Below are 16,177 nucleotides of genomic sequence, written 5' to 3'. Positions count from 1 at the left end.
GGAATGACAAGCAGAACAAAACCCATGGCTGTTAAAACAGAAAATCACCACAGTTAGGACCTGGTATTATCCTAATTATTGCAGTTACTCCAACTGGGAGAAACAGACAAGACCTGGGATCATCTTGCCCTTGTGCCCAGTGGCAAAATTTCCTCCATGTCACCCCACTGCTTTGCTCCCTGGGGTGAGCAGGACGCAGCCGGAGGGGACCTGGTAACTAGAGACTGGCCAAATAACCAGGACCTACTGATGCAGTCTCAGAGAAAGAATCTGAAAATCACTTCATTTAAATACTAGACTTTTGGTCGATCTATTTTCTTTTACATCCCTTTTAAGTCTTTGAAAATTTATTTACAACAAGCTTAAACTGTCTCTATTTACACTTTCTCTACTGACTTCTCACCCAATACATAGACATGGATGTGTCTTGCAGTACATTTATTAGCGGTTATAACAGAGAGGGGTCTCTTTGGTAGAACAGCAAATTGAAAGGCAAAGTAGCTGTTCTGGGGGATGGAGTGAAGTCTGAGTCCAATTAACAAAATGGCATACCTGTCACTGGCAATATCACAGGCGAGGAAAAGGATGGATTAGTCGAACCTGCGAAGAGAGAGAAAATCTTGATTTTTTTATTGATTTGCTCATCAGGTGAAGAGCACTGAAGCAGTGATGAGGGTAGAGTCGGGTGAAGAGCCAGCTCATTCCAGCACTGAAGCAGTGACAAGGGTAGAGTCTGACAGCTCTCCCTCTGCACAGAAGACTTAATAATTGCCTTGTTTGTTTCTTGGCCATCAGTAGATATTTCCAGCCTGGGTATCAACATACATGATGATCTGATATCTGTTAATGATGGGCATGAAGTGAATTGCATCTTCCAGGGAATGGGATCCAGCTAAGATCCTTATTTCTTATGATCTTGGGAAGGTGCTAAGATAGGATTTGGAAAAATTACTTCAGACTGGACCTTTTTTTCCCAAAAAAATGCAAGCCAAAATATCCCAGGTGCAAGAAACTAATTAAATTTCTCCCTTAGCTGGAAAAGGAAGCTCTGAACTTGAGACAGTATGAGATAGGGACAGGTTTTTAACAAGAGGTTCTGTAAGATCCTAATTTAAAAATTTCAGGTATTTATAATCTCTGACTATTCAATAGGTTGTATCATTTTCTAGGGCTGGTATGTTGATGGGTTATTTTCATCATAGCAAGAAGTTCCTTCATCCTGATAGTACCAAGTGGAATTATCAATGGGGGAAAAAAAATTGCTGTTGTAAAGGAGAACAAAACACCAAACAAAAATTGTGACTGCTGTACCTGGAACACTCTGAGCTGGGTACCACCGGGAAACAGATGGATCTATGAAGAAGGGGAGAAAGTCCTGTGTTAATGCTGAAATAGGGTGTCCAGTGAGTAAGGTTGTTAATTGTTACAGTCTGGGCAGCAACAAGAGCAGCACCAATGGCCAAATGTCACCTGAGAGGTCATTCTGCAGGCAAAAGGGCCTGCCCAAACCATCTTGCTCTACCACGTGGCCTCGCATGGGTCACGAGGGCTGGCATTCACATCACCTACCCTTATGTATATGTGACCTCTGAGATAGTCATCTGGGCTCTGCTACTGTCACTGGGGAGAAACCAGCCTTTAAAAGGTGCAACTCATCTCCCACTAAAATAGATGTGAAAAAAGGCAGCTAAACAGCACCATCAAACCTATTCCCCTCTGTTACTTACAAAGGCAGTCCAACTCCGATGTGGGCATCTCTGCAGTAGACATCTACAGTTCTGCAAGATTAATTTCCCCTTAAATGCCCAAGTACTTGTGAAAATCATTTTTTTCCTCTCTGTTGGTAGAAGTGTTGATCTTCCAGTGGCTCCCACCTCTTTACAATTCAGCCCATCACATGCCTGTCTCAGGGGAGGTTGAGAGGGTAATGAAAGCCTGAGGACTGTAGAGGTGGTGGACAGCTGGGTCCTTCCACCTTCAGTAGTTCTGCCTGACACCCAGAGAGAGCCCCAGACCCTCAGTGCTACCACAGACACTTGGGAAAGGGGCTCTGTTTTCTCTCTGCATGTTGAACTCATGCATTGCAGAGATACCACATTGTGGAGAGATACCACCAGAAAAGATGGGTAACTTGGGTGGAGTAGAGGCCATGAATGTCGGGTTTTTTTGGTTTGTGGTTTTGGGGTTTTTTTGCATTAACACATCTAAAGGGATAAAAGCAAGAGGCAGAGGTTCTGCAGTCTCACTTGAGAGCCCTGCTGACTCCCTGAGCCGTGAAACTCAAGATGCTAGACCACAGCGGAGCATGTCCTACTGAATCTGGGTTCATAAAGACTACGGTGCAATATTAGTGGGCTTTGTGTTGGCTTTTCATTCAGAACAGCACCCTGGATTTTAAATTAAGATCTGAGCCACGTTACTCAGCTTAGCTATGGACTAGCTAAACTCTGGATCCTAAAACCTTGAGCAGTCATGAAGGATGCTCAGTTACACCTTTTGGAGTACCTTACTGTGAAGTGGCAATAGATGGCCTATAGCTGCCAGGAGGAAGGTGAAAAAGAAAGGGTTATTCTACTATTTTATTCCCAGTATACAGCAGAGTGGGTCTAGCTGCTAACAAATTCCTTCAGTTTTACAGTTACTATGAAAGGACACCCAAGACAAAGTAGGATGCTGGTCCATTCTCCCCAGAGATGTCATCACCCTTGGTCAGAGGTGGCATCTCTATCAGTGTTGGAGCCTTGAGCTCCCTGATCCCTCCATCCTGAACCCCAAGCAAGCCATTCCCTAGGATTGATGTGCTGAACTGGGGGCTCTGGGTCCTGCACGAGCAGGTCACAACACCAACATGATGCCAAAGCAACCATCTTACCTGGCTTGATAGTCTGTGACAGCCACTTACCGCTGTCGTTGGTGCATCGTATGTCCAGGGGGGTCCAGATGATTTTACCATTCTCCTCCTTGCACGTGCGGTTGCCAGAGGTAGGGGGAAGCTTATCGTAACCGCTCTGGCATTTGAAACGTAATACTTGTCCCACGTAATACTGTGCCTTCTGGCTTAAAGACGCGTGTGGAATAATAGCATCAGGAGGACCACAAACATCTGTGGGATCACAAGGCAGCACACGGTTAAAGCTGATGGATTTTACCTACTGCTTTTGTTCTTGAAACAACATGATTTGCATTGCTGCAAAATGCAGACAAGCAGGATATGCCAAGCCTTCCTAATTATTTGTTAAGATATAAAACACGTACTTACACCATATCACTTGTTCAGCTAAGTTATTATAGTAATTGTTTCCTTTTCTTTGTCAAAATAATTTAAAATTTCTTATAATTTTTTATGATGCTTTCATGGAAATCACTGTGAGAAGTGTTACAGTAATGGATGGGCTCTTACCTACCTTTCTGCTCAAACTCTGGCAGGTTTTGTCGCTTCTGGGGTGCAGGGCTCTGCGTTGTTCTTGGTGACTTCTGTGTGAGATCTAACTCCATCGTGGGAGCCGTTGACAACAGAGTTTTCTCATCTGTGGGAGAAGTTGTATTTGCTGAGTTACAACAAGACAAGCGGCAGAACAAAGCCAGAGCACTCAAAATTTTAGAGGTGGGATGGAACTGTGGCAAGTTATAATTTGTGAACACAAGTGCAAAGGACCATTTGTTAGAGTAATGCTCAGATGTGTCTTATACCGACTAACTCATTGGAAAAATACCTCTCTGGGTGTAGAAAAAAGGACATTAATCACTTACCAATGCATTCAAATGTCTTGTAGTCCCAAGAAGCAACCTGTTGTATCTTCTGACACCGAATTCCTGAGTACTGGCCACTTCTTCTTGTGTAGCCGCTGTCACATTCATAGTACAACCTGGTCTCCACTTGATATGTGTCCGCAGTAACATCAGCAAATTCAGTCCTTGGAGGATCTGGGCACTTTGCTGCAAACAGAAAGCCTGAGAATCAGGACAACCAGTGCATCTACCTTATTCACCAAGGACTTCCCACATCTTTCTGTCTTATCAGTACCAGCTCATGCCCAGAGCTCAGTGGAGTAAGCCTAAAATCACAGCTGGGAGACGAAACTGGATGTTGTGAAGGGACCACAAGGGTAGCAAAGCTCTGCTTCTTCGGTTGTCTCTAAGCCAAGGAGAGTGTCAGGTGAAACTATTTTATTTTAAGCAATCTTCTTTTATTTAATTTCGGAACAATCCTGCAGTCCAAAGCCCTCTTCACGTTAGAGTTAGTTGTTGCCATTGATTTTATAAGTATAGGCTTGTTCAGGACGCAGAAAAATCCCTCGGGAGTGTCTCCACCAAGTGAAGCCTGCATTTGCCTACATTTTTTTTAATTAGGAGGGGCTGATTTGATTCTCTTGTGTTTCTTTTAGAGGGGACAGGATTGCTGGAGGAAGGATGTTCTGCAGCAGCTGGGAGTGGTGGTAGGAGGCACCAGACCTGTCTGCCCACTCCTGCCTGCCCTGCCTGAAGCAAGATGCTGAGCCCTTTCTTTCTACACCCAGCAAATGGGCAACATGAAACCCTACAAACATTTTCCTAATGAAGCTATACAAAATCTTATCGTAGAGCTGCACTGGAGTGTGCAGCGCTGGATCTATGCAGTGAGGCATAATAAGCAAAACTAAGCCATTAAAAGCTGCAATCAGCTATAAGCAAACATTGGAAAAAGGAGTAGACTCCTAGTTCTGTCTGTGCACACCAAAGAGCAGCTTACTGTGAAATAAGTTTGCAAACCTAAATATAACTTGTCCCAAAACAAGGACGTGAAGTGCTGTGTCATCAGCAAATCACATCTAAATATACTCCTCAATCAGTTGGAATGAATTAAGTTAAATCATTTCAGTGCACTTGAAAAGCCTGCTGAAGCCGAGCTGGAGACCCAGAAGTTGATAAAGGCACTACTTAATGACCATTTGAGGCCTAAAGGGTGAGAAATTCAAAGATTAAACAGGCTGGTTGCATCAGGGCTGGCATTTGGGATCCTTGGGTGCATGATCTGTGCCCTTTCCCCTTATGCATAACGGTAACGGCTATTAAGAAAAAAAACTTTAATCATCATGTCTTCCCATTTTCTGCAGCCATAATTAATGCAGCCTTTGCAACCAGGATGAAGGACTGTGATAGGGCCTTGAATGTCTGATAGTTGTTCATCATTTGGCATGTGCCCTTGACTCCCAAAGGGCTTTTTCCTCAAAGCAAAGCCACTCCTTGACAGCAACAAGCAAATCAGCCACTGCCAGACCCCATCCTGCAATGCCCTTTTCTTTCAGATCCACACATCATTTTCTCGCTTAGATATTTTCCGTCCTTTTTACTTTCCATTATCTTGCTGCTTAGTAAAAATCAGGGTGTTTGAGGAAGGCAGTAGTGAAAAGTAGCACAAGTGGCTTCACAGCTCGGTTGGATCAGGGATATTTTAAGCCCCTTCTATCTTTGTGTTATCAAAGGATTCGCCTTGTAAACTGCATCAGACTGTGGCTTCAAGAGAAGCAACTGCACCCGAAATAGTTAACCACATGGTTTACCACAGACTGTCAGGGTGATTAAAATTAAAGAGTTATCAGATTAACAGCAAGTTGAGATCACGTACTCTCACTTTCCCTGAAAGCTAAAAGCATGTTTCCCCTCAAGACTTCAAAAGCCTCTTTGAAGCAGACTGCAGATCTGAATCTAAGCATGAGGCACTCAAACCTACAACTCTTTAGCCTCTTCTTAAGAAAAACCCTCAGCATTTAGCCTACTCATCATAAAGGGCAACTGTTCTAATTGATGATGAAGTGAAGTTAAAGTTCTTCTGAAGTTGCACACGTCAGATGAGGGCTGTGCAGAAGTGGTGCCCAGGGCTGACGGTGAGCAATGCCCATCAGGCTGGTGCTCTTGGATCAACTCATCCACATTGCAGCTTGATCTCACGCAACCCTCCTAGGATCCAGCCTTTTCATTTCATCCACTCAAATTCCTGTCTTCTCACATCTAAACCACAGCAATATCTACTTCTCTGTCTTTTACAACCATATTCCTGTCTCTGATCCAGAAAGAACTTGGAAAGACAAATTTCCCAGGTCTCATTGTGACCTTCTGTTTGCATCCCTCTATTGACTTCTAAGTGCTTCACTGTCACATCAAATACTTTTACTCCCATTTTCAAGAACTTTCTCCTTATCAACCATCATATGCTTTCAGAACATCAGCTGCTTCTCCCATGCTAGACTTCCTCACCAACATGTCTGGTATCAAAGTCATCAGCTTTGGGGTTTATTGTTGTACCAGTTCTCACACCAGGAGGAGCCTTGCATGAATATGGAGTTTTCAAGTGGCCATTATTCCTCATGACTGTTTTTAAGCACCTTACGTATCTTCAGAGGTTCTTTAAGTAGTCTTTCACCCATCTTTCAAGAACAGGTAGGCACTCAACATGCTGACAAGTATTACTGCTGGACTTTTTCACCTGACATTTGGATCCTAAACTTTCTGTGTTGGTCACCTATTTGTATCAATCACACTTATGCAAATGAGTCCTAATTATCAGCCAGGACTCCAGGCACTGTGGCAGTAGATGGAGATGACCTCCCCTAGGAGGACAGGCTGAGAAGGTTGCAGCTGTTTAACCTGGACTAGAGAAAGCTCTGGGGAGACCTTCCAGTACTTAAAGGGGCCTACAGGAAAGATGGGGAGGAACTCTTTATCAGGCAGTGCAGTGACAGGACAAGGGGTAATGGTTTCAAAGAGAAAAAGGGTAGATTTGGATTAGATATTAAGAATAAAATCTTCTCTGTGAGGGTGGTGAGACACTGGCATAGGCTACCCAGAGAAGTTGTGGATGTCCCCTCCCTGAGAAGTGTTCGAGGCCAGGTTGGACGGAGCTCTGAGCAACCTGGTCTATTGGGAGGTGATTCCAGGATTCTATTTGATAATAACTCTTGACAATGACTACATGCTTGGAGAAGTTGGTCTGGGAGTGGAAACTATAGTTTGGCCCAGAAGAGCTCCAAGTGCTTTGATATCTGGCAGCATCACATGTTCAAGCTAATTTCTGTATTCAAACTTCCATCAGGGATCAATAAGTACCCCCCAAAGCTGCAGAGGCCCTAGATGGTGGCACACAGATGTGCAGGGGTGTTTCATGGTACTGGACCTCCTGGCATAGTGTGAGAAGACTGTGCAGAGAAGCAGCAGACCTGGTGAGGTCTGGACCATATTGCCCACACAGAACAACCTCTAGAGTGAACCATCCTTAGAATTTCATTTAGTCTTTGTGCCAAAGGAAACTGCCTCGTTTGAACTGTCTTGTTTGCCACTAAAAAAATATACACCGCTGCTGTGCAAGTGATGGAAGAGCCAAGGGGTGAGAAGAAGCCAAGGAACTAGGGAATGGCAGTGCAGATTTCCCCCTTGACTAGATTCCTGGCTTTTTTTGCATTTTTAGGGGAGATTAATTTTGCTTTTTGGGGTATTATTTTTTGTTTGTTTGTTTTCTGTTTTGCACCTGGTTGGCAATTAGTCTGTCAGTTTGTTGGTGTGATATGAAAATATACATCTCATAAAAGTTGAGCACACTGGGACATAACCTGCCTCATAGCCAAGGGTGACCCAGTGTTGCACAGTTCAACTTGCCGCTGGATTCTGCATCCCTCCACAGCTGCTCCAGGGCTACACTCCTGCTGGTATTGGTTTAAAAGACAATGCTCACATCACCTTCAAATCTTTTGGGGTTTTGTTTGCCCTCTCCTTTCTCCTTCCCCACATCCTCCATTTCTCCATCACCCATGACAAGGAGCTGTGTGTCCCTATTTCCTTCTCTTTCGATCCTGATGTTCTCTGTTCCTCTTTTTCCTTCATTCACAAGCTTCATCAGCCCCCACCTACCATTCTCATCTCCTACACCACAAAAGTGCCTGGTGACTCCATTTCTTTGCACTTAGAGGTACTAACATGATATATTGAAATTTTGAAAATTTTGGAACTGCTTTCTAGTATTACCATATAGTGGATGGAGACATGCCCATAGAATTAGGAGACTAGTGAATTCAGATGATAGACGTCCATGAAACATAAAAAGTAGTTACTGCTTTTTCTGCTGTGCTCCTAAAATTAAGTTTGATAAGCTTCCTGAGACCCACAAGCCACAAGATATGCGGGATTCCTGCTATTCGTACTTAAGCAACAGTGCCTGGTGGCATCTGAGGTTTCTTGGGGCATCTGGGACTTCCACACTAGCTGTCAGATACCACATAGGAATTATTGAAGGCTGGTGCCACACAGAATACCTCATCATACCCTGTCTTTTGTGAGTTCATTGCCATGTGCTAAATAAAGCTTAACTGTCTTTGCTTACCCTCAGCATCTCGCATCATTTTTTAGGCTCAGGGAAAAGAACCTCACCAGCTAAATTTCCATCAGTTCTTTCAGTGCTTGGGTTTCCTCCTCTAGGTTTTTCATTCAAATAAGTTACAGATTCAACATAAAACTGCTCATAGTAAACGTGCTGGCAGGATTAAGATTTATGAAGCTCTCCTGCCTATTCCTCTTCCATGTCTGAATTACTGGAGCACTGTTAGACAAGGCATCAGAACAACACCATATATCCAGAAGAAGTGAATGGGGAAAATTTCTAACAGGTATTTTTATTATTAAGTAAACGCAGACAATGAGTCATGCCATGACAACCTAAACTCAGAATTTCCTCCATCATGTGGCTGTGTGTCACCAGCGTTGACATTATTCTGATCTTGAATTAAAAAGGCAAGGTACAAAAATAGGACCATTTTCCCCTAAATACAAAGGTGGTAAGAGTGGATCACTAGGAACTCGGCTGTTCTGGGTAGAAGCAGTGAAAGAAACCAGGCACTTCATCTGCCTGCCCAGTTCGGAGACGAAGAGAGCCTTCCCCAGAGATACCAAGAAACCAAACCATGTCAAGATGAAGACGTTTCCCCAGATGTGCCTGAAAAGCTAATTCAGCCATGGGGATTCATATGCTGTCTGAAACTACATGCTCTCTAAATAGAGCGTATTCTTGAAGATGAAACTGGCATGGGTGAAGAGAAGGAAATGATACCGGCAACTGGACTGAAATGGTAATGGACTTTTTCTAACTTCAAAACTTATTCCCAAAGGGTCTGTTAACAAGCTAGCTACAGCTCTGTCTGCTTCTTTCCCCTCTGATTAATGCCATTTATTGTCTATGTGGATTTGTAAGCTGGTAATAGATCCCAGCTGTGGGGCTGGGGTGCAGACCTGAATTTTATGGTAATTTGCCTGTGAGATTTTGGTTAGCTATACTCTAGCTTGCACAGGGATTTTCTTACAAAGTCATCTGAGTAGTAATGAGTCTGCAACATAAATGACAGAAATGCAGTGCAGATAAAATCACCAGGTGTAAAATTTAATACAAACAGCAATGGGAAAGAGATCAGACTTACGAGGCAGAGGTGGGTTTTATTTTAATATTCCTAGCAGTGGAGAAGAGGCATGTGCTGTTCTGAGGACTAGGCAGTTCAATGGCTCTTGAGTCTGCTGTACTAGAAGACGTCTCTGTTGGAGAGACAGTATAAAATAAACTGGAATATGAACTGCCAGGAGCTGTCCATTAACTCTTTGTAGGACTCTAGAAGATAAGGTTTGGGAGAGATACTTTTATCTCTTGGTTTTATCATGTTAACCAGCTGTCTTCTAGTGGAATTTAGTGCAAGAAGAAATCCATATACAGCAAGGGTAGAATTGATTTGACAGTGGACTAAGCTTTCTCACGCTAAGCATAATTTAGCCTCAGGAACTTGCTGCCTTAGCTCCTTCTGTAAGAAGTAGAGTTGGGCAGACAGAACTAGAGGACAGCAGACAACCTAGCTTAAGTTCTCCAAAGCAATGCTTAAAGGTTCTTCTCTCTTTTTATCAGATACAGCAGTGGAAGAAAGCTCTTACATGCTAACATCAATGAACAGTGGGGTTTAGCTAATGCACTGATGTAATTTTAAAGCTCACTTTGTTGTGAGTTCCCAGCAAAGCAGCTACAGATGTTGTTGTGTCTATTTCTTGACTGAATATCTGCCTCCTCTCTTCCTAAACACAACCATCACCCTTCATCAGCGATTTGCTCCTGTTTTAAGGCATGGACTGGGTGCCACCCGGCCAAGAAAATGCAGACATTTCAATTCTCTGGGTAGTCACTAGAAAGAATCATAAAGTCATAGAAAATCAGGTTGTAAGTGACCTCAAGGATCATCTAATATAACTTTTTAAGGTAAAGAAATAAAGTTTAAATGAAATGGCCCAGCACCTTGTTAAGCTGACCCTTAAAACTGTCTAAAGTTGAGGAATCTACCACTTTTCTTGGAAGACTATTCCACTGTCTAATCAGTCTCACAGTGCAAAATTTCCCTCTGGAGTCCAACTGAAATCTCCTCAAGCAACTTGTATCTATTACCCTTCATCTTTTCCATGTGACTCCTTGTAAATAGGGAGTCTCCATCTTCTCGGTAGCCACCCTTTATGTACTGGTACATGGGAATAAGGTCTCCCCTGAGCGCTCTCTTCTAAAGGCTGAACAAACCTAGTTCTCTCAGCCTTCCTTCATATGGCAGGTCTTCTAGTCCTCTGATCATCCTCGTGGCCCCTCTCTAGACCCTTTCCAGCCTGTCTGCATCTGTTTTGTATAGCGGGGATCAAAACTGAACACGGTATTCAATGTGTGGTCTGAGCAGTGCTGAGTAGAGTGGCACGATGACTTCTTTATCTCTGCTGATGATGCCCTTGTTAATGCAGCCCAGCATCCTGTTTGCTTTCTGTGCTGCTGCAGAGCTCTGTGTGCTCCTGTTGAGCCTGCTGTTCACCGAGACCCCCAGGTCCCTCTCTATGGGGCTGCTCTCCAGCCAGGTGGATCCCAGTCTGAGCTGCATTTGTGGGTTGTGTATTCCCAGGTGCAAGACCTTATGCTTATCTCCACTGAAATTCATAAATTTTCTGCTAGCCCACTCCTCCAGCCTGTCCAGGGCTTCCTGGAAGGTAGCTCTCCCTTCTGAAGATGACTTACTTGCAGGACATGACTCACTGCACCCTTATCTGCCATCTGGTAGATAAACTGTGCCTGGAAGTTCTCTTTTCTCACTCCTGGCTATCAAGGTGGTCCACATATCCAGCTTGATGGAGAACAGCTGAAATTAAGCATGAATCTTAATTAAGATGAAATTAAGATGAATCTTCCACCTGCCCTGGCAGGGAGGCTAGACGCTAGGACTGCAAACATGGAATTGAAAGAGGGAGCATTAGGAAAGAAGGAGAGTTGTTCCTAAGCCAGAGAGAGGGAGGAAAACTAGCCCGAGGACAGCCCACTGCATACAAGCGGAGAATGGGGAACATTTGTTTTTCTTATTCTTGTGTTTCTGAGTGTTTATAACCTTCTTGGTTCTGTGGTAAAGCCACAGAGCTCTCAAACTCTTTAAAGGCAACCACTGCATGGTATTGTAGCAGAACATAGAGTGTGGTTTTGAGACTACCATACATGAAAGCCTTGTTCTGGAGTGTGTGACATTTGGGTTTTGAATAGGTTTGGCTACATTTTTGCTTAAATCTGTGACTTCAGTAACACCTGCCTCTCTGGTATTTTCATCTAAAGGGAAAAACACATTACTGAGAAAGAAAATTGGCTTTTTAAACAGCATAAAAAATTCAGATCTGTCTCTTTGTCTGGAGCTTTCTCAGCCTTGCCATTTGTTGGGTTCAAAGGGCAGTAGAGAATATCCTTTCTAAAAAATAATTGAACTGGCTGACAAGCTGACAGGACTGCCCCAGTCTCGGGTAACAGTGAGAAGAGGTCTGGTGGGACTCTCTTGATTTCATATATGGCTTGAGGACTCTTCTTATTTGACTTGTGGCATTAGCATGGTCATTGAGCTTTTCGCCAGAGCTCCCAAGAGGGAGATGGAAATTATTTGTGGCTATTGATGACTTTTCTGGCTTTGTAATGCATGAAACATTTTTTTTTTTAATAAAGAGGGAGGTATATTCTTTTTCTGTGGGCTTGCACTTTAAAAGTGGAGAACATAAAGAAAAAGCAACAGATGACAGAGTGCAGCTACCCTGGCAGGGCTGGAACAAGGAGTCAAGTCATGGAAGAACTTTGGAAATGTGAGTTTTGGAGAAGCACTGGAGCACATGAAGCAAAGACTCAGTAAGATGAGTTGTTCCAAGTTTCAGGACCAGGGTCAGGAGACCACAGAATCACAGCATGTTCGGAGTTGGAAGGGACCTCGAAGGATCATCCAGTCCAACCCCCCTGCCAGAGCAGGGTCACCCAGAACAGGTCACACAGGAACACATCCAGGAGGGTTCTGAACGTCTCCAGAGAAGGAGACTCCCCAGCCTCTCTTGGCAGCCTGTGCCAGGGCTCCATTACCCTCACAGTAAGAGGTGTTCCCTTATGTTTAGGTCAAACCTCCTGTTTTCAAGTTTGTGACCATTGTCCCTTGTCCTGACACTGGACACCACGGAGAAGAGTCTGGCCCCATCCTCCTGACACCCACCCTTGCACTGATGAGATGGAAAACATCCAGAAGATGGGCTTTGAATACAATTAATGCAACAGGAAAAACAGGAGAGACAAAGCTAAACATTGAGAAAGAAGGCAGGGAGACAAAAATTGCAACTCTGAAGGCAACAGTAAGCTAGGTCAAAGGTAGTGACTTCCTAGCAGAAGCTAAAGAGTGCATATTTTTCTGTGGTAAAAGACACCTCATCCCTCATGAGGCAGGGAGACAATTTCTCTATGTTAAGGCAGAATCCCTGTCCATAACATCTGCTTTTCCTCAGCAGGATCACAATTTTTAAACAAATTTTTTAACTTTTTTTTTTGTTGTAGCTGTATATTGGGCATTTTGCTGCTGAGGGCCACTGTAGTTGGAAGGTTTATAAAGGTATTTGCTCTCTGGTTGACCTTAGAAGAAACATTTGTACGTGTTTGACAACTTTAATTTATTCTGCATTGCATTTTAAAACCATGGGAGCAAGCCCTAATATGCAAGTATAATGGGAAAGAAATTCCTCTCATTTGAATGACTGAGATCTGGTACCCATCTTGTGTGAATGAAATTCAGTTGAATGAAATTCTTCCTTTTGTGAGTTTTAATCCTTTTCAGGTTTAACTTGCAAATCTATTCAATGTGTTCCTGTAAGATGAATAGCAAGATGGAAAGGTCAGAGGAGCACAGAACAGGATTTATCTTGTATTTGACCCTTGCCTAGCATACTTCAAGTCTCATCCATGCCTGCAGCTTCTAGGAGCTGCTGCTGTGCAGAGTAAATCAGATAAATGTGATGCTTTTCAGAAGAAAATCAGCATTTCTCTTTTCTACTTTACCACTAAGGTGTAGTTTAATTTACACTAAATGAATGATCACCCCTATGCCTTAGTTTCCCTGGGTATATACAAATATCAGATGACTCTTCCCTCTTGAAGCACTTTGAGATCTACCAGTGAACCTTCTCTGTAAAACAAAGGCTTTTTATTTTCTTTTCCCCCTAATTATATTTATTCCTGGTAGCTGATTTTGCCAGAAACCCTCTTGCAAACACCTACAGCATCTACAAAATTACAATTGCATTGCTGGGAGAAGCTGAAAAGCCTAAAGTGAAATAACACTAATAGCACTGTATGTGCCAGGACATAGTTGATTTTTGATGAGTTTGACCTAGCCTCTTTCCTGGTTCTTTACTCATGACTGTTCCCAGGTCCCCTTGTTGATCCCCGCAAGGGATTAAAATCAATAGGTCTTGCAGTCACAAGGCATCTCTACAATAAAATAACATAAATTGGTTAAAAGTAGTGTTTCCACTTTAGCATATTATTTAGGGGGCTGGTTAGCTCAGTCAGTTGAGCATAGCGCTAACAACACTAAGGTTGCGGGTTCGATTCCCGTTCGGTCCCCATGTGTTGCCTGATCTAGTCAAGAGGTGGCGTCCCTGGCGGCAGGGAGGCTGGATTAAAATGATCTCTAAGGTCCCTTCCAGCTTAGGCCATTCTATGAGGATATGAGGATTTGCAGGGAGAAATAATAATTAAAAAAAAAAAAAGTTCTGTTTAAACGTTAGGAGAGATATTGAAAATAAATACAGGAAGCTGAGGAAAGAAGAGCTTAGTGATACAGTGAATCTCTTCTCAGTGGTGCCCAGCAATAGAACAAGAAATAATGGGTTTAAGTTAGAACATGGGAAGTTCCACCTCAACATGAGGAGAAACTTCTTTCTTGTGCGGGTGCCGGAGCCCTGGCCCAGGCTGCCCAGAGAGGGTGTGGAGTCTCCTGCTCTGGAGACTTTCAAACCCACCTGGATTGTTCCTGTGTGGCTGCCCTGGGTGATCCTTCCCTGGCAGGAGGCTGGTCTAGATGATCTCTAAGGTCCCTTTCAACCTCGATCATTGTGTGACACTATGATTCTGTAATTCTATGAAGAATGCAGTGCTATGCATTTGTTAATTCTTCAGAGAATTAAATCTGCTCTAACACCCCTCTTTTTTTTTTCCAAAACCCAGAAAGATTTCTGATAAACGAGACTTGCTAACAAAAAATCTCACAATGCATCCCAGGCACAGTAATAAAGAGAATGTGATACAGGGGACTTGACTCATCCCAGAACTGACCCTATTTACATATCCCTGGCTGAACCTCTCGCAGCCACGTTCTCGCCCGCAGCACTTAAGGCTTGCCCTGAGCACTGGCACTTCGTTTGACAATGAAAATGCCCCGTGAAGGAAAAGAGGTTTACTGGCAAAATACTTGAGCAAGAATAAAATCACCTGGGGGTTAAACAGTTGGGAAGGTACGTTGTGTATTAATGAGTTCAGTTATAAGCAACACTGTGTTCCTCTGGGATGCCCAGCCTGGAGTAAAATTCGCAGCCCTGATAAAAATGATCCATCAGCAGTTACGGTGCTGTTGCATCTGAGAACCTGCCTCAGGCTTGTATCTGCTCATCCCTCTGAACCTGGACATCAGCAGCAGATGTAGAAGGAAATATCCCATTTACTCTGTGGAGCACTGAGAATGCAAGATGTTTTAGTTGTTTTTTTTTCCCCCCTCTGAACAAACCAGTTTAAATTCAAATACGCTAATACATCGCCAGACCATTTCTCTACGCACACACTTGTCACAATAAATAAGCCAAATGTAAGCAGTATCACAATTTATAAATGTGCAAAATTATACTGAATGGATTAGCTGCCTCGGTTCACAGTTTATAGGTACTGCTGGCTGGGAGGCGTGGCTGAAAGAATACTCGGTATCTATAGTACCCAGAGCAAACTTGGGTGGCACCTGTTATCTAATGGCATTGTCATCAATTTTACCTGCAGAAGTACTGACATTTCAGTGTCTATTTTTAGACGTTACATGCAAAATGGAAAAAAAAAAAAATTCAAAGAGCTACCTAAGCTGCACAAGGCTGCTTTGATCTGCCCACTCTTCCAGCAATGGACGTATGTTACTCAGAGAAAAAAATACCCTGTAGTGCTCTGGATTGTCTGCCAGCTGATGGCTTGTGGGCACAGAAGCCATTTGTCTCATTTCCTTAGAATCACAAATTCCTTAAGCTCGTAACATCTCCTCTTACCTGAAAGGAGTCAGGATGTTGTGGACATCCTCCGGCAGCCACTACAAAAAGGGCATCATATTTTCCCTCCCCAAAAGGCAGAAATAGTCTTTTACCTGGCTTGTTCCCCGTGACAAATCCAAACAAGAGCCACATCAAAAGGCACTTGAGCTCCATGGGACTTGTTCACATCTTTTCTCCGCGACGCTGAGGATGGTGAAGCTTCGCAGAAGCGATGGGCTGGTACCGATCAAGCCAAGGAGCTGTCTACTGCCTGGTTAGACCAGTGAGGATCATCACCCTTGTGTGCACGGCAAGGTCTTTGCTCTTTGTCAGCAAATTGTTTTGCTGGCTGGCTCGGCAAGAGAGAGTAAAGGCTCCTCTCTGTTCAGGTATTAGTAGATTTTATCCAGGAAATCAGACTTCAGTGCTCAGTGTCGGGGAGCGTGCCGTCTCGCGGAGGAAGTGGTTTGACACATCAGAGCTACTGACTCCAAAGCTATGCCACTACAGCTTAGGTCAGTAGAAGGGGAGAAAGTTTTAATGGGTTTGTGCAGCCACTCAGCCCAAAATCTGTAGTTGGACT

General features: G+C 43.6%; 1 protein-coding gene across 1 annotated transcript in view; it reads right to left on the bottom strand.

Annotated features, from left to right (window-relative positions):
- IL2RA (interleukin 2 receptor, alpha) overlaps positions 1 to 15,768 on the bottom strand; it is a 15,948-nt gene extending 180 nt beyond the window's left edge. The window contains exons 1-5 of the mRNA XM_009877677.1: positions 15,708 to 15,768; positions 3,751 to 3,936; positions 3,405 to 3,527; positions 2,873 to 3,103; positions 553 to 600 (exon numbers count right to left, since the gene is read on the bottom strand). Of these exons, the coding sequence (XP_009875979.1) occupies positions 553 to 600; positions 2,873 to 3,103; positions 3,405 to 3,527; positions 3,751 to 3,936; positions 15,708 to 15,768 (649 nt within the window). The remainder of the gene's footprint in view (positions 1 to 552; positions 601 to 2,872; positions 3,104 to 3,404; positions 3,528 to 3,750; positions 3,937 to 15,707) is intronic.
- Between the last annotated feature and the right edge of the window lie 409 nt (positions 15,769 to 16,177).

This window comes from Apaloderma vittatum, unplaced genomic scaffold, assembly GCF_000703405.1.
Source record: "Apaloderma vittatum isolate BGI_N311 unplaced genomic scaffold, ASM70340v1 scaffold16771, whole genome shotgun sequence".
In the NCBI taxonomy this organism is placed as follows: Eukaryota; Metazoa; Chordata; class Aves; order Trogoniformes; family Trogonidae; genus Apaloderma; species Apaloderma vittatum.
This window is presented reverse-complemented; position numbering and strand designations above follow the sequence as displayed.